We start from the raw sequence: 19,398 nt of genomic DNA on the forward strand, positions 1-19,398 counted from the left end.
GCAAGGCTTGGAGATGAAGAGAAACAGATGGGACTGTCAGCTGTAGAGCCCTATAATGCACGAGCACGGATAACATGGGGAATATTGCTTGGATTAGACGAAACAGTTCCAACTGCAGTCACAGGAAGACTTACTGACCTACATTTGGGATTGGTAAGGTTTTTGCTGCGTGGTATTTTAGTTGTACTTACTTTTACATGAAGTGGAGGGCTGTAATCTGCTCCTCTCTCGCTCTGCATTGCAGCTACTCCTCTAAGTGCCAGTACTGCTTTATACACTTTGTAGTCTACACACAGCTACTGCACCACTTCAGAAGCTCTTTAATTTCAATCCCCCACCCCCAGGATGGTACAGTTTTCTCTTTAAGAACCATTACTGCCAGAAAATGGATTCTGTACTCAGCATCAAAAATGCTTAGTGATCAATTCCAGAAGTCCTGAAGATAAATAAAAATATCTCCTCACACCATTAAAAAAGTGCAGGCTCTTGCCTTAACAATAGGCTCTAATTCCATAACTGAGATTGTTTGAACTTGTTTGGCAGACTGATTTAGGCACTTGCTGATTTAAAATCCCAAATATTATGTTGTTAGAAATATTTTCTCTCCCACAGAGCTCTATATTTGTGGATTATGATGGCTGCTGTCTTTGATCAAATGCTCAGAAAGTTTTCAAGCATAAGACCAAACTTGGAGGAAAAGAACCTGCTGCAACACACGACTGAGAGCCAGAACACAGAGAAATGCCCTGAGAAATCCAAAATGCATTTTATTGGGCCATTTGTCTATGAGGACAAGGCTATCACATACATCACACGTTACAGACTTCCTAAGAGGATGAGAACAAAAGAAAAAAAATCATTGAGGACAAGAGGTAATTTTTATCCATTAATATTTCCAAGCAAGGAACAGCAATTCAAGTATGCTAGATACTTTTTTTGGATCCTGGGGAATAAAGAGATAGATTACTAGATCTATTAATTTACATTCACAAAACATATTCCAATTACAAGTAGTTTCTGACCCTTTCTGGCCCCACAGCCATTGCAAGAACCTCTTTAATTACTTGCCTTTTTTGCAGTAAAATACAATTAAGCAGCACTAATTATTTGACACAAGATATTTTAAGTATGGAAGAGGCTAACCAGTTGCTATAACAACATAATTGAATGAACTTGACTGGCAGGTACTACATAGTCTTCTCCTATGGCAGAAGAGTTTTGTTCTGCACCTTCACTTTCAAATGTATCATCTTTGCTCTAATTTATACCTACAATAAAATAAGAAGATATTGAATAGAAGAGTGCTGAAAGAATTCACAAAAGCATCATTGTTACAGCATTTCACACCACACGATAATACATAAATATTAAGCAATTATGACAGAGGTGGGAAGACCATGGATTAAAATAAAAAACCTATGTAGAAACAAGGTCTTCTTCTGAGGACCGAAGTCTGGGATAACATTATAAATTAGACAGAAACAATACCAATCCAAAACCAGTCAATAATGATAGGGATTTTTTTATGATAAAACAGTGACTTATCCCTACATGGGCAACTAAAGATGCCATGATGTATAAGTACTTCTTAAAAAATACTGCAACATCATTTAAAAAATTCATTTAAAAAAATCAAGTCAGATATCCAAAACTTATAAAAACCCTCTAAATTTCTTTATGTGATTCCAGATAATCTTCATTGTATTCCCCAAAAGACCACAGAGGGAAAGGGAGGCTGAGAAATTATCAAGTTGGCCTAACTAGATTACACAACAGGATTGGTTAACTTCAGGAGCACTTTTTTCAATGTTCAGAAATCAGGATAGATTAAGGAAAGATGAACTGTACATAAGATTTAAGGACAAACATAGAAACATTAGGATTGAAAAATAATTAAAATAGCAATAAGGCTGGTTGCTAAAATATCAGTACTAAAAAAAGTCAATATCCTTACCCACACATATTAAAAATGGAATAGACAACAACATCACTCAGTATATCAGATGTGAACAAAAACTACTCAATTTACATCATGGATTATATTTGTAGAGACAGAAGAATAAAATATATTTTTCATTGCCCTAGTCATAAGAAACATTAATATGTAGATTGTGTGCTGAAACTTGCTGAAGTTCATGATGATTTTACAAGGCTGAAGTAGATGCTGAGAGCAAGTTTTGCTCCCATCAGTTTAGTAAATCTAAGTGATTTAGTAATGAGGGAGCAGGACATAGGGATTAACTCATAGACCAGTTATGAGTTAAATGTTCTGCTGCTGGTTTGCTACTCCTACCTCTCTTTTATGATCACAGGCAAGTAATTTATCAACATGGAATATCCCCAACATAAAACAAGGCTGTACTTACTTTCACTAGTACATTGAAACTTCACACTGGATATCATGCCCACATTAATTACTTCCAAAATTATTGTAAATCCTCACATAAAGAGACTCAGGTCTAATTTGGATGCACTGTTCATAAAGAAATTCTGAAATTTTAGTTAGCATAGGAAAGGGCCATGGAGGATTCAACAACAATCCTTGCTTGGTGGGAGCCTGATTGCACCATGTTCCTCTATATGAGCCAAATAATTTAAAACTCCTTGCATTACGTAAATGACAAGCTAGCAACCTCTAGAAAACACACTCAGCTAAGCAATGAAGCTGGGGAAGGATCTGGAGCACAGGTCTGATGAGAAGCAGTGTTTAGCCCACAAAAAAAGGAGGCTTAGGGAGAACCTTATGGTGGTTTATGAGTTAAATTTCTGAAACAGAATGCCAGTACAGAAGGTTGAGCAGAAATAGAAATTAGACATAACAATTCATCCGCTTGCTCTCTGCTACTTCCTTTTTTCTTTTCAAAAACATTAGGAATCACAGAATGGCTCAAGTTGGAAGGAACCACTGGTCATCTCATCCAACCTCTCTTCTCAAACTCTACAGCACATTATTCAGGGTTATGTCCAGGCAGCTTTTGAATAGGTTAAAAACCTGAGGAAAAAAGAGCAATGATTAATACCTAAGGTAATCTTTATGGTAAAATACTTGATGGGTGTAAAGCTTTTCAGTTTTCCTTTGGCCACAACTGTCTGGTTTTCGGCTGTTTGAAGGGCCTGGAAAGGCCCGGGGTGGCCTTGGGGCAGCCCACGTATCAAAGGACGAGAAGAGGCTTCAGTTCTTCTTTCGGTCTTTATGTTTATTAAATGTTTATCTAAAAGATTTTCTTTTGGCCCGACAGAGGTCTGCTCAGCAGCCAGCCATGAGCACACTGTGTCCGCCCTCCGGACAGTCACCTATCTTTATACCCATGGTTACGTGTACAATATTTATCATTTTTCCCCAATACCATTTATTCTTATTGCCCGATGTACTTTTAGTAATGACCAATCCTAAAGTGCCACCATCACCATAGAAGATGGAGGAGAAGAAGAAGAAGAAGAAGGACAGGACATGCCCCAATTCCTCCATCTTACTTCTCTAAACCCCCCTGTACATAAATTCTAAACCCTGTGTCTCACCCTCTAATTAACTAATCCCTTCACCATTCACCCTGGTGAAGTCCTCCTATCCTCATACAGGTGTTGTCTCCCGTGTAGGATCAAAGTCCAGCCACCAGACACTTCTGGCAACATTCCAGGACTCCCGAGCCCCCCAAGGGTGGTCTCGGTGGCTCGGCACCTCAGTCCTGAGGTGCTGAGATCCCACACACAACTAGCTAACTAGAGAATTAAAATCAGCATTCAAGAACAAGCTACCAGTTGCTGATCAAGCCTTTCACAGCTGAAGCTGAACAGTAAAGGGACCTGGTTTAGTGCGCTTGCAGAGCAGAGGGAAAGAAATCAGAGCCTCAGCCCCAGATGATGCAGAACACAATGAGACAGCAAGACCCTTCTTACAGTGCCCATAGTGGCCCCCCAGATATTCAATATGCACTGAATGTGAAAATCAGCTTTAGTTCACTAACAGAAAATTAAATACATCAAAGAAAATGCTGATGAGTGATATTCTTGTATTGGCTGTCCCAGTGAGGCATGTCAGCAAAGAGAATTAAGTAATCTGTGGAATGTTCCCCTGCTGAACCAGCAGAAGAGGACCTTGTAAAGGGAAGTATGTGGTCTGTTAAGGCTGACATGACAGACAGGACAACTGCTGAATTTAAATGTAATTTCAGGAGAAATAAGAAATTTCTTGAGAGGGCACACCATAGTCCAATGGTTACACTGTGTTAAACACTCATTCTGTGACAGCATTAGTTGCTGCATTTGAAGTATCTGTAAATCAAAATACTGGACAGTTTCCTTGCTACAATGAGAGTACAGTGACTGAAAGGAATATTACTATTGTTTTCAATAATAAAACAGAACAAAACAGGTTTTTCTAATTCATGTCATAAAATTAGATGTACAGGAGTAAGTGAACCACCACATCTACAACTGTAAAATTTTCAAAGCCCAGAGAGAGCAGTTTAATGCAGGAGAGAATAGCACTGGAAGAACCCTGGTAATTGAAGGAGTGCATAGTTCACAACTTTGAATCAGAGAAGAATATAACCATGTTAAAAACAGGAAGTGATAAAGTAGTTTTACGCCTGTAAATTCAGCAAAATGTCTTGCTGAGTTATTTCAGGCAAATCATCATGATAAGTCTCAAATGGGCAGTGGTTGAAGTGTACACATGATCCAGGTAATTCATGTTAGGAAAAACAGAGCAGTTTGAGGCTGCTGCAATGACAGCACAGCAAGCTGAAAGAACTGCATCCTATGGTTTGCAATTGACTGTTTCAAAACCATGTGCACAGTATTCAAAGAACTGACAAAATACCAAATTTTCCAAATAGCAGTGTTTAGGAAACAGTGTCTGAAAGACGTATGTGAGCATTTCTCACAGGGAAAACCTGAAAACTTATCAAAACCAAATATTCATCTCACTTTTTGATTACTCAAAATGGTACTCTGTAAAAATCTTCTCCTAGTGTCCTGTTTATCAACAAATGCAATAGTAAAGCATATAAATTGCACAAAACAAAGTTAGAAAACCTAGAGCTGTGCTCATACAAGAGACATGAATGAAAGTCAAAAGCAGTACACAGCTGCTCTTGTTTGCCATTTTTACCAGACCTGACAAATTATGATTTATTACTAGTGTTTCTTAAGTCTAAATTTCTATTCCTTCATGTCAATTACAAAGATAAATGTTCTTTTATAAAAATCCTGACTATAAAGGTAAATTCACAAGGCAATGAAACACAGATTGAATGCTTCCATCTCAAATTTGTACGTAGCACAGTAACACAAAACCTGCATGCTAGGTCTGACCCTCTAATCCACTGAGCACTGCCTTGCAGGTGGTCAAGTACAGAGCCTCAAACATTTTCACAAATTTTCTTATTAATAAGATCCTTTGCTACAGAAGACTTCAGAAAGAACTAAGTGCTCAAATGCTTTGGGCACCCTGGGTTGCAGACAGCAGAGATCATATCTAAACTGATGGGGAAAAGAGAAGGCTCAGGCCTTAGGAGTTCCAAATCTATCATATTTTCTTTCAAGAGCTGGTAAGGGACAGACTGGTCATCTGTCATGTTACTTAAATATATCAACAAACTTTAAAAAGCATTGGAATGAATAATTAAGAAGATCATAAATTTTGCACTACCCACAAAATGAATGTACTTTATGTTTTTCAAATATAAAAGAAATGCATATTTTATTATAAAACAACATTGACTGTTGGTGGCAGTAAGAGCTGGATTTATGCATTATTCACTCCTGAAAATACTCATTAATTCAAAGACTGTCTGATGGTGTTCATGCCCTTCTGCAACACTAAGCACAAAGGGGAGTGAAGGCATTTCAAACCCAAAACTTGTGTGTCATGTGGTTTTGCTGGCAGTGCAACTGGGAAATACTAGCACAGCATCCAGTCACTGCCAGTTACACACTGACCTGCAGCCTACAGAAGGATCAACTGAAAGAATATGACAAAGCCATGGCTGCAGGCAGTGTTTCCAAGCTTACCAGAAAGCATTTGGCACGACCTGAGCATTCTCAGGTTCAGCCCCAGGCAGGGTCACTTCCAGAGAATGGCAGTGCAGGGATGTGGTAATCACATATCCTCAGAATAGAGAGAGACATAGCTGTCCCAGGAAAATCCTGGGAAGCTGTGAGAAGTGCACTAAAATGCACTAAACCAGGTCCCTTTACTGTTCAACTCCACCTGTGAAAGGCTTGGTCAGCAACTGGTAGCTTGTTCGTGAATGCTAATCTTAATTCTCTAGTTAGCTAATTGTGGCCAAAGGAAAACTGAAAAGCTTTACACCCATGGAAACTTAGAGAAAAGAATTAAAACAATTATTATCTCACTTTCTGCAACTGCTTATAGATGTAGTTCTCCAGAGTGTGCTATCCACAGTTCACCAATAGTGTGAGAAGTTTTTACTTTGAGACCAATCAAGTCTCACCTTAGTGAGTCACATTATAAAAAGATCCTCTACTTTCATTAAAGTAACCTTCTAAATCACCCTTTGAAGACTGGAGTCTTTCATTCCATCCCTGACTCAAAGCATCACACGGGTGCATCAGCCCATGAGTTTCTGTAATCCACTTTCTGCCAGTGGCTAAGTGGGAGCAGAGCATGGCTGCAGATCAAAGTGTGAGCAAGTGAAATGACAGCATTGGAAGACAACAACTGCTCTGGTGCAAGGGACTAATCTGTGTGACCAAAGGATGCAGGCATGTATCTCCTACCAAGGGCAGTGCAAAGGCAGATTGGAAGTAAATTGGGCAAACAAATGCATTCCTTAAAGAGAAAACAGCTGTTACATGATTTTCTTTTTCCCCATAATTTTCTATTTCTGATGTTTCAGAAGTCTGGCTTTCTCTGACTTCAAACTCTCTCAAAAGGGAAAGAAAATACTAATAGGAATCCATAGGTCTGCACTGAATAAGGCTTTTTCATCAAATTACTAGACATATGGACTGTTTATCTGGCAACAGTAAGTGGTTGTTTTCACAACAGAAAGAAAGCATAGCATTTCACAAATATCCATGTTGTGACCTCTGCAGTTCACTCCATATACAGAAAAATCTGTAAAAATTAGCAAGGCTGCAAAATTTGTTGATGATATGAAAATACTCAGAGCCAATTAAAAACCAGACTTGACCGAAATGAGTCACAAAAGCTCAGAGAAACAAATTATGTCGTAATAAAATGGCAACTAAAGTTGGATGCCAATAAACACAAAATAGTAAATATGAGAAAAATATATGGGTTCTGAATAAGTTTCCACCAGCCAGAAAAATGATCTTGGTGTTTATATAAATTGTTCTCTCTCAGCATCAGTCTAGCACTCAAAAATTGCCAAGAAGCAAACAAAATATTAGAAATTAATATGAAAGGACCTCAGAAACAGGACAAACAAGTGATAAACTGTTTAATTAACTACATTAAGTATTCTGGATGCAGTTTGGGTGTTTGGAAGCTCATGATATCAACATTTCAACTAATCATACAGCAACATTCAGCCAAGGGTCACGTTTAACCAGCCTTGCCAATTTCCAGCCAACACCACTGTCTGCTACACATTCCTTTGAACCAGAAAATAAATACCAAACCAGAAATCATTTGTATCACTTTGCCCATAAGAACTGTAATGAGTGAGGTGAATGTAAAACTTATTGTGGCTTTAGCACCTATTTCAATTTTGTTTTCCCACAGGGCAAGCATGTGCAATTGCAGTAGATGAGGGAGAAATCTAGGTAAATGAAAAAGTCTGGGACAGTTCCATCAGTCATGGTTTAATCTCCATACAGGAACAAGCATTAACAGAATGTGTCAATCACCAGCTAAGTTTGTGGCTCAGGAGGAATCAGAAAAAAGCAGATGAGATACTGAATCATGGTCCAACAAGTGCTGGTTTGGTGCATAAGGCTTGCCTGGGTACACATAAAACTCCAAGGTGAATCTAACTAAGTGTATTAATTTTACAGTGTTTATAAAAGCATTAAAAATAGAACCAGGTTCTTAATGTTAATTGCAGCAGATCTGGCATCTTACTGCTCTAATTTGCTCAGATAATTGCACAACATACTTAAAGGATCACAGGTTCTGAAATTTGATATAACATTAGTTTTTTAGAAATATACACCATGCATGTACACTGAGAAATGCCTTAATAAGAGAGTAAGCCATGATTTATCATTTATATATGGTTTCTGTAATACTAACTAGTCACTAAATATGATAATATTTTTTTCTGAAGTCAATTCTGTTAAACCTTGGAATGTAAGAACATTGATAAAATGGCTGTTATTTTTAATCACTGTTACAGTATTTCAGCAAGTCAACGGAGATAAGCTACATTTTCTAGTAATTTGTTATTTTTTCACTTGTCCTATTGAGAACATATTAATTTTCAAAACAGACTGCATGCCAACTGGCTCTGCCAATGTAATGTCAGTTAATACATAAATGGATTTGTTACAATGATTTTAACTTCTCTTTCAAAAAAACCAGTTACATCAGAATTATTTTCCAATCACTGTGATAAAAAGGCAGCAAAAACATTATTTGCAAAACTCTAATCACAACTTGAAGAACATACTAACATACTGTGGCATTCTAAAACTTTACTCAAGCAACCCAATATCATAAATGTAGGTAGTACTACAATGGTACCATGGTTGAATATTACAGTTGGAAGTTCATTGAGATTTGCTTCAGAGATTTCATAACTGCAAATCATAAGCATGAAAGATAACACTTGATGCTGTGAAAGAAGTTCAGACTGATAAAAATGCTGGAAACTTGCAAGTTAAAGTGAAAGATGAGAATTCTTTACTTTTGTAATGAAAATAAACTCCATAAATAACAAGCACTTCAGAGATCACAAAGCACATCTATTTCTTGCCAGTTTGCAGTTTTAGGCTATAACACAGGATAATCTTGGTCTTCCTGTAAGTGCACAATCCCTGAAAGTTTAATCTTACAGTAATAATTAACAAAGCAATACTTCAGGATAAGACATAAACCCATAAAAGAATGAAACTGTTTTCCCTGTCAAGAAGACCGGGCTAATCTGTGAAATAGTTCATAATTAAACAGTCAATTGGTGCATCACAATTTAACCCCACTTTGTGATCCCTCCAAAATGAAAACACACCTATAGGACTGACCAAGATTTTATTGGCAGCACCTGAATCAGCTACTTCACCAGAATAAGTAAAATGGACAAAAAGATAAATAAATCTGCACTAGGGTTTTGTCAGTATAAAGCTTTGCTAGTTAAGAAAATAACTTCTATCACTCTTGTAGTATTTTAGGCAACTACCAACCAAAAAATTCTATGTCTCCATGTCCCCTGGAGTAACAATTTTTGCATCAGTATAATCTAATCTGTGCAAATTATGCAATTTAGATAGAATAGGAAAAGGATCAAAATCAAACTGTGTCCTGAGTGTAAAACTCAAATACTTCAATGCCATTCTCTTTCTCTATTTCACTACAGAGATGTAAAAAAAGACCAGTGCTTTGAAGCCCCTTTACATTTTGTGCAAGTGAGAAGAGTAACAAAATTGTTAACTATGCAAATATAGAAAGTTAAAACTTTCAAAATAGAGAAGTAGAATTTACAAATGTAATCCAAATGAAAACCTGAACTTGGGCAATCCCATGCACCTAATTTCTTTTCTGCTTACAGCAACTTAAAAAAAAGATGTATGCAGTCTGCCTTCTCATAATTTTTAAAGACTTAAGCAAAAATAGATTCTAGAATCCTAGCATTGACCAACTACATTTTGTAAAAGTCACAAAGTCTGCTTCTTCCACACCCATGTCTTAGCAAATACAGTGTCACTTTCACTTGCATTAACAAGCCTTTGCATTGCCATTCCATCCATGTTCTATCCAAAAGCAACATCACAACCAGCTTTTCACAACTTTTTTCTGCAGTACAGATCATACAATGTAGTCCACAATAAATCTTTTAAATATCATTTCTTCAAGATGCATTTCCATCAACTACCTCTGACAATTCCAAGAATGTCACTAAGTTATGAATTTTGCTTAAGGTTACAAAAAGGTGGCAGCAGTTATGGCCTCAGGGTACACACTCTGCAGTTCTCTGTCAGAGCAGCAGCTGCTCTCCAAGGCCAGCTGCAATAAACAACCATTTGCTGCCCAGCTACTCAGAGGGAGCAACCTTGGATGAGGGCTTGCTGCATAAGACAAATCTCACTTCACTTTTAACTCTAAATGTACTATTGAACTGGGATCCTCAGACAAGGCTGCCTGGGAAAGAGAGACAAAGGATTATAAAAGGAGGGGTTACACAACGTCTCTTTGGTGGGAAAACAGCAGGCGGACAATATTTTGTTTCCTAAGCAGAAGGGCAAAAATTTTGTGCAGGAGGGGAATCATGAACTTCTAGAGGTTCTGACATTATCTTCAAACAATACTTTACTGAGGAAAATAAACCCATAAGAAATACACAAACATTTATTATTATGCTCTCTGTATATATTTCCTTTTCTAGCTAAAGTGGAAGGGTCTTTGTTTTCTTGGACCAATTAGCAAAACCCAGTGGGTGTTTATTCATTCATTTTTCCTCTAAATAACAAAAATATCCAACAAGACAAAATGCAAAATGAAACTGCACAGCAGGGGCTCAGAAGAGTCTGCACTAACAATGAATTGCAGGATCCATGCATATCTAGGAACTCAGTTGCAAAGTACAATCCATTAAGGATCTGCCTCCAAGAAAACTATCAGGGAACCAGGTGACAGCACGGTAACCAACCAAGACCCAGCAAAGGTATGGGTACAAGGGTGATGGTGAACTTCAAACCCAGCAACCTGCACCTGCAGTGATGGAACCAAGGGGTGCCTGTGCCACACTTTCATTGCTTGCTCAGCCTTTTTTCTGAAGCTCCTGCAAAGACTGTTCTAGGTAAGACCCAACTACAGGAACTTAATTTTTCTGTGAAATCCCTGGAGATATCTCAGTGCATTAATTAGAAGTGCTGCAAGTTGAAAGTAAACATATCAACTGATCTCAGAAAGGTGAGCGAGCTGTTCTGGAGAACTTACCTGAGTACTGATTCCATCCATAGGAACAGGATAATACAGATGTATTTTGGTGATGCTTCAAAGACCCCCCATACCCTTGATAAAAGATCTGGCTACAGTCCACATGAAAAAGTTTAAGTACTTGGTTGCACAACAGATGCAAATCAAAAGACCACCAAGTGACATTTTACATGCTGTACTGTTTTGAATTTATACTATTTTTGTAGTGGCTTTGGAACAAGAAAGAGCTGCTGAAGTCAGCTGCAGCCAACATTTTACTGGTTTACCTACAGTCCTTGTATTGGTTCTTGTTTATTTACCTGTCGCAGATAAATCTTAAGTAGTTGCAGTAACAGATTTCACTTAAAATGTTACTTAGTAGAGTGGCTTTTATTTATCATTTACTTATACTTTCAATTAACTCACAGTCAAGAAACCAAAGGTAGTTTTCGAGCAACCATTGCAGTGTCACTGAAGTTTTTGTTGGGACAGCCTCCATGGTTATAGGCCTGATTCTTGTTGCAATGTATCTCATCTACTAAGAGAGCGGGTTTTTTTTTTTGTGCTACAATGTCTTTCACACACTTTACACTGGGAATCTTTTCTTTGGTAGCTATACCTGCAAATATTTTTATTGCCAACTCCAAACATTTGCAAACTGTAACAGATGCTTCTAAAGTACTCAAGCAAATATTTACAAAAAAAATCTGCGGTAGTTTGTTACTTTAGGTGCAGAAAATTTCCTTTACAATGCTGTGCAAAAGAGGAAGGTAAAGAAAAACACTCCAGGACATGAAACAATTCTTTTTTTAGAGAGTTGTAGTAGAAGTTGAAAATTTTTCTGCAAAAATTTTGTACTTGAAATCTTAATGTATGGACTTTATGTTACACTGAAGTAAGTGCTCTTCATGCATGGAGCTAGAAAGAGGACCTATGTTAGGCAATATTATTTTCTGTATTTAAGTGCCCAGTTGGATGCATGTGCATGGATCATGGCAATGTCCCTGTAGAACAATCTGAATCTTCAGCTGAACTGATATTTTTGTAATAGCATGATGGAAATAACAGTACTAGACTAACCACAAGAAAATGTGACATCAGAAATTAAAAAATGCAAACTACTAACATTGATACTGCTTGGAAATTTGGTAAGAATTTCCCATAAATTCACAGTTCCAGCTTACATCAGTCACTCACTCAAAATCCTAGGAATCCCAATGAAATTATCCTGTAACAGTAACACTGATTAAACACTTCTTGAGTTCTTTACTATGTTTGGTATTTTAAAACTTTTAGGAATATCTTATCTGTCAACATTTTAATTTCTACAACTTCTTAATCCTTAACTATCTCCCTATTAGCCTTCTATGTTTTATCTTAAAAAAACCTCAAGCTGCCAGTGTGTAAGATTAAATAACCATTTTGGTTGAGAAAAATAACATTCAGCCAATCAGATAAAAAATAAGAGTACCAGGCTAGTAGTTACTATAGTTACTTAAGTCCTGTGTTTAGGAACAGCTATTCCCTAGAGATGGTTTTGTATTACATAGAACTACAGAAAATCCCTAATCCCCTCAAACCTTCCTGGTTTTCTTTATCAGTTTTTCTGTGATTGTGCTATAGTCTGATGGCTGGAAGTTTCATCCTTGCCTTAATGACATGAAAAGCTAAAAAGATCCCCCCAGGCCTTCATTTTTAAATGCTGGTTTTATCTGCTGAAGTAAATTATAAACATTTCCTAAACTATCAGAATTTATCTGGAATGCTGTCTCCACTTTTACATTTGGCATATAGTCCACTTAGTCCTTCCAGATCCCAATAATAAGGCTAGTTAGAATTAACAAATATTGGTTATGATCCAGCCTGTTAATAGCAAGATTGATCCATGGGATGTTTTATAGCTTGTTAAAAGTTTATTAGCTATTACAGATCATCAATAAAACCTGTTTAATTGGCCAATTGCTACAGCTGCTGCAGTGAGTAATGCTTGCAATTCTTCCCATGTTTAGAGCAGTCTGTTCTCCCGAATTCTGCCTGTCTGATAGTCCTTTTACAGGAGACTCTTACTGCAGTTTTGTACCCAGTGATAACACACCAGTTTTTACATCTTAACAGTTCCTATGAGGAGCACTAGATTAAGTTACAGCTGCAGTCAGAAGAATCTTTTTTAAATGTGTGGAAAAAAGCCTTTCAAGTGTCTTGGTTTGATAAGTAGTAACTCCACAAAGTCAGTGCTCTGATGGGCTGACTAAGGATTACTATTTTGTTCAAGCCATTTCACCATCTCACATGGCTCAGCAAGTATTTGCACTGAAAACATTCAGCAACCAAACATTTGGCCAGCTGGAATTAGAAGAATGATGCTATTTCATAATTATTATTAGATGCAGTGTAACTTTATATGAATTCTGTTTCAAGTGATAAAATTATCATATTTAATGTGCATAAACTTCATTTTCTCCATAAACCACTTATTCTAATTGCTTGTAATATAAAAATTGTGTTTAAATACATCATGGGTGCTCCCTAAAACAGCTCTTAGCTACTGCCTGGGAACAGCTGACTGCCAAGCTGTAGTACAGCTGTCTATATGACATTACAAGCTCTTCCAATGTTCTCCGAGCAACCCAGAAAGTCAGTGCAACATAAGAAATATCATCTGAAATTTGCCTGTTAGAACCTGTTGAATGCTGTGTATATTTCAGAGTTTCAGACCTACACTAACCAAAGACAGCAACTCACCAATATGCATTTGGGGCAGCTGTGCTCAGGCTTTCACCAGCGAAGAGCACAGGCCAAGTGTTCTTCTGAGATGGGGCTATACTTGCAGAAATTCCTAAGAAGCAAATGCATACAGTGTTCACTTATTTATTCATGCATCCATTCATTCATAAATTCCTTCTGTAGATATTCAAACACTCTATGCCTGAATAGATAGAAGCCCTCAAACACTGCTCTAAAGTATTTCTACAGGACACCTCTGTATAGTTCTAAGTGGAGAGCAGTACTACAATAGCTGAGAACAGCTTGTTATGCCTGGGAATTTCTTTATGTGCAACTGTGCAAGCTCAGTAAAGGGAGGGAGGGTGTTCTTAGCAACAAGTCCCTCTAGACCTTCCAATTACCCTGCTGTCTGAGGGTAATGTAAGATAGCAAAGCTTACAAACACACACAGAAGAGGGATCTAATTCCAGATATTGCTATAGTCATCCTAGGTTAATTTAAAAGCTGTACATCCCTTATAATGGAATTTTTAAGGTTCAAAAAGACCTTTAAGATCATCAAGTCCAACTTGATGTCTCCAAGTGCCACATGTAGATGTAGTGTCTTCTGAACACTCATGAGGATAATGATTCCATCCCTTCTCTGGGCAGCTTGTTCCAATGCCTGACCACCCTTTCAGTGAATAAATTTTTCATGATAAACCTCCCCTGCTGCAACTTGACGCTATTTTCTCTCATTCTGTCTCTTGTTACCTGGGAGAAGACACCGACCCCACCTCACTACAACCTTAGGCAGCGCAGCTGTGCATTCCTGACATTCAAATCCATCTTACTTTGCTTTCCAGTACCAACTCAATGTTAATACAGCACACAAATATTACACTCTGAAATGCAGCAACACATGACATATTATCTTTCCTTGTTGAACAACAGCAGTGCTGCTGTGAAAACCTTTCTCTTGCAGCCTCTCTCTGACCCGGATTTTGTGAGATACACAATGGTTCTGTAGCAGAGAGTATCATCCTAGCAGATTGTTAAATCTGCTCACTAATTATACATTAAGCATTGATCAATGCTGAAAGCGAATTAATTCATTACAAATACATGACATGTATCTTAAGCTACTATTAAGGCTGGTCTTCTGAATAATGAATGAAGTTACAATGAGTTCTAACCACAGTTCAAGAGGATAATCGTATTTCAGAATAATAGTTTATGCTACAAAAGCTTAAGTACCTTCAAAGCCAGTATGAGCTCATCAAGTCACAAAAAACTAGGTCAGCTGCATTTCATACTGCTGCTTTAGAGTTTGACACATATTCTTTTAGATCATCTTTACTGATAAACTAAGGTATTCAATTTTGAATCATGTTTCAGTATTTCTTACCTTTCAGAAAGGCATCGTTAAACCAACTTACATAGAAAAGAAAGGGATGAGGAAGAAGGATGTAGGTATCTGATAGATATCTGATTAGCACTGCCACCTGTAAATTTTAGATAAAAACCCATTCATTTCTCAGTGCTGAGCTGCTGCTTCTACTCCAGACCCTCTTATACATTCAATTATTTCTGATCATTTCCTGTAACTCCACCAGTTCACTGTATAAATTCACAAAGATCCTTACAATACTAAATCCACATAGAGGCAATGTATGGGAACCTGGGCACCTGGGAAGAGAATATTGTCTACAGTTCCACCTCTCAATTTGAGAAAACTCACTTTCCTCAGTTCCATGTCTGAGATGAGTAGAAACTCTGCAAGCTCCAAGAAACTGTGATGGTGGCTAGACGGAATTCATCCTGTGCATGGTACCAATGTCATGAGGCATTTTGGGTTTTTTGGGATGCCAAATGGCATCCTCTGTTCTATCTAACCAAAATAACTGAAAAAGGTATATTATACTAAAAAAAATTAACTGGTCTAGAAAATAAATCCTAAGATAAAACATATAGCTTCCTTTCCCCTTATTTTTTGCCCCCAAACTTCATAGTCTTGATATTCACAGACATGCAAAAGCTCTAAAAACAAATTTGAATGTTAGCTCCTGATTACAGCATATCAATACTGGGATGCAAACAATAAATAAATTCTGAACCAATATGATGGACAACATAATTTTCTTAAAGTTAAATAAAAGGTCACAGAATATTTACAGATACATGGCAAGGCTGTATTAAAACAATATCTAATGCTTTGTGGGGAAATCTGAGGAACAAAATTTGAGAAAAAAGGATTTAATTTCCATTGACAGTTTTTCTTCTAAGACAGAGTTGAGAGGACATGCCTGCTATGCATCAAAGACTGGGGATAAACTCAGGTCAGCACACACAACCACTCACTGTGTGAGTTACACTGCAGTCCGTCACCTCTCCTCTTAGGGCAAAAACTCCTAGAGCTTTGTGATTTCCTAAATCTTTTACTAGTGAACAGGAATCTAAAACAAGAATCTGACAGATGGCATCTTGAGATGGAACAACCAGCCTTATGGGAGGTGTCAGAACCATGGTTTTGTCAAACTTCAACTTTTAAATCAAATTTCTTAAGAGCAAGTGGTGCCAAATAGGAAAGGACACAGGTAACATTTTCTCCTGAAGTAGCAATCAGAAAGTCATTTGAAAAATGACACTGAACTTCTTCTAATACCATCTGTTAATAAAAGATGAAGATGAGACTACTGGGTTTATGCTGGCAGTGTTTAGTATGGCTTCATGTGTACCTCGGTAAACCCCACGTGCTGGTTAAGGACACAGCCGATCTGCAGGGCACTGAGTAAGTCCAGCTGGGCTGATTAAAAAAAAGCCCAAATGGAGGGAAAACTTTCTGTGTTAATGTAGGTTTTACAAGGCTATTACTGTTTTCCTTTAATGCAAAGACCTAAAAGACCTAACAAGATTGGAAATGTAAGCAAAACCACACGCCAGTCTGGAGCAAAGATGCAATGAAATGCAATAAGGTTTTGTTTTGATTGACTGAAAGATAGTTCTCATGCCAAGTAGTACATGCTTCACACACAAGATGGCTGTTCATACAGTCCTCTACCAGGAACTTGATCCATTATATGGTGATACACACCATCTCTTATGGTGATTACAGAAACTGGAAATAATATCTCTCTCAGATTTAAAGAAATTAACACTGTTGGCTGCTACAACAGCTGGTGCTGCATTCAGTATTACTACAGAAGGGTTTTGGAATAGACTTTTTAGCTATTAACTCCTAATAGAAAGAGTTACCTGCTAGTAACAACACTTATCTAGGGAAGGAGAATAAATCAAGCATTTCCCACTATGGGATTGTCAATGTTCTTCTAAAATGTTGATAATCATTAAACTCATTGGCACCTTTACAACATCGTAACAAACATAACCCAGGAAACATAATTCAGTCAACCCCTTCTGAACAACTCTTTTGGTAATCACAGCAGGTATGATATTAACTGTTTGGTTAGAAACATTACCACAGCATAGAAACTGAATATAGATACAATCAATACTGATTTTATGAGCATGTTACAGAAGATTTTCCATGTACCGGTCTAGTAGCACTTAGAACAAAGGCCTAAAGTATGATATTTGGGTGCTAAGTACTACCAAATCATACTTCATTGTGAGAAAGATCACTGTCATTCTTGGTTATGAAAATGAATCTGCATGTATTCAAAGAGTCAATTCTGATGTAAAAACATCCAAATTGCTCAGTAGTTTATCACACAATGTCAGGACAGAATCAGCACAAATCATTAAATCATCTTGGCCTAAAACACGGGTTAACTTGCACAATCTGTTCATAAAATCAACCAACCTCACAGGAGTCAAGTTTCAATCAGTATTTATTAGTCTGTAGCACTACAACAGGTTTTTGTTAGAGTGTAAAACTATACTTCTCCTTGACTGAAACACTCAAGCTGGTATTTTTCAGTTTATCAAAGAAGTATTATTTCACTTAACACAATAAATTAAATTATACCAATCCTTATGTGTGCCCCAAATATTTTTATTTGCCATACTCTAAGTTTTTGTACTACTGCAACTCCTTTCCACCTGAGAAAGCCTTGGTGTCCTACATACCTACCTAGGATGGTCTCACCAGCACTAAATGGTCACTATGCAACAGTGCTGCCATCAGCATTGTAATATCCTTCCATGTTAGAATGTCAAAATCTTCACATCTAAACAAACATTTCAGGGCACTGACATGTTTCACAATTTTTGCACTGAGGGAGGAATGGGGAGCCCAACTTCACGCTCAGATGTCAGGTTCATAGTTAGAGAAGGAATTTCACAAATTAAAGTAATTTAAGTTGGTTACAATTCCCTATGCAAGCATATAATTAATAAAATGGGAATAAACCTTGCTGTACAATTTGTGCCAGCACTTGCTCTAATTTCCCAGACAGCCACAGCCTCATTACCTCCAGATTTGTGCATCTCATTATGATTCTGACACTCACACTTGTGCGATTAGTGATGAAATTACAGATTCATCCTGATTTAGTGTGGCCTTTATTGCTGTTAATTAGGCAATGAAATGTGAAAACTGTTACGGCATTTTAATTATCTGAATGCAATGAGTTTTGTGTATTAAAAAAAAATAATACACAAAACAACAACCCAAAACCTAGAGAATGCTATCTTTTCTTAGAAATAGCAGCTGGTTTTGATGGAAACAGCTGATTGAGGAGATTTGAAAATTTATTTTGCTGCTAATTGAGGTGATGGCTCGTGTCTCTATCAGCCATGTACAGTCTTATTTTCTACAGGAACATAAATATGCCTTCTTATCAGAGGGTATCAAAATGTGCAGTAACAAAAACCTGAATGAAATATGGACAGATTAATTGCTTAATCTAAGAAAAATTTTTGTATTTTTTTGCCAAAATACTTCAAAAACCCCTACAGAGGTTGGAGGAAAATCATCAATGGGCACAACTTCTGTGCAGAAACAAAATCTCAAAGGAGGCAGCACAAAAATCCAAAGGAAACAAAAGCACTGAAATCTCACCCTTGTTGCTGGACCTAGGTTGAAGTAATTTTATAATTACTGATTATTTTACAACAATTTACGCTGAATGGTAATAACAACGCCACTCTCATCAGACTCCTGCAGTCAGCTGGAATGGAAGGTGCATGGAAATATAACTTCTCTGGTGTAACCACAGCATGTGCTAATGACAGCACATATCTGCAATTAGTCCTGTATGAGTGATGTATGTCTGAGTGTCTCTCCTGCTATTTGATCTTCTCACTGTTGAAATTAATGTTTCACTAAGCATTATTGCTTTGCTTCACTAATAAACTAGTTATAACTAGTTTGCTAGTTTTTGCTAACATCTAGTAATTAATCGTCATAGCGCATTTTGAAGGAATTTGGTTCATGGGCAGAAGGCAGCTTTAGAGAGATGGAGAGCCAAACACCCTTGCATGCTGGCACCATGTCTACCCCAGGACAGCTTGCAGGAGAAGGAAGGCAGCCAGAGATCTACTGATCTCACCAGAAGTCCTGCTGTGCACCTCTGAAACGGCACATCAGGCAGGCAGGTCATGTGTGGGCACTTACAAGGGCACACAAACACTCAAGTCTGAATCCTGAGCTGCACCACACTTTGTGTGTTT

General features: G+C 37.5%; 1 protein-coding gene across 3 annotated transcripts in view; it reads right to left on the minus strand.

The window, feature by feature from the left end:
- CHID1 (chitinase domain containing 1) overlaps nt 1-19,398 on the minus strand; it is a 119,631-nt gene that overhangs the window by 36,798 nt on the left and 63,435 nt on the right. The window contains exon 11 of one of the 3 annotated variants that reach the window (XM_074543279.1): nt 1,898-2,992. The exons of the other annotated variants lie outside the window; for them this stretch is intronic. Coding sequence (XP_074399380.1) covers nt 2,959-2,992 — 34 coding nt within the window. The 3' untranslated portion in view covers nt 1,898-2,958. Of the gene's footprint in view, nt 1-1,897; nt 2,993-19,398 lie in introns of those variants that run through there. 3 annotated transcript variants of the gene reach the window in all.

Source organism: Zonotrichia albicollis, chromosome 6 (assembly GCF_047830755.1).
Source record: "Zonotrichia albicollis isolate bZonAlb1 chromosome 6, bZonAlb1.hap1, whole genome shotgun sequence".
NCBI lineage: Eukaryota > Metazoa > Chordata > Aves > Passeriformes > Passerellidae > Zonotrichia > Zonotrichia albicollis.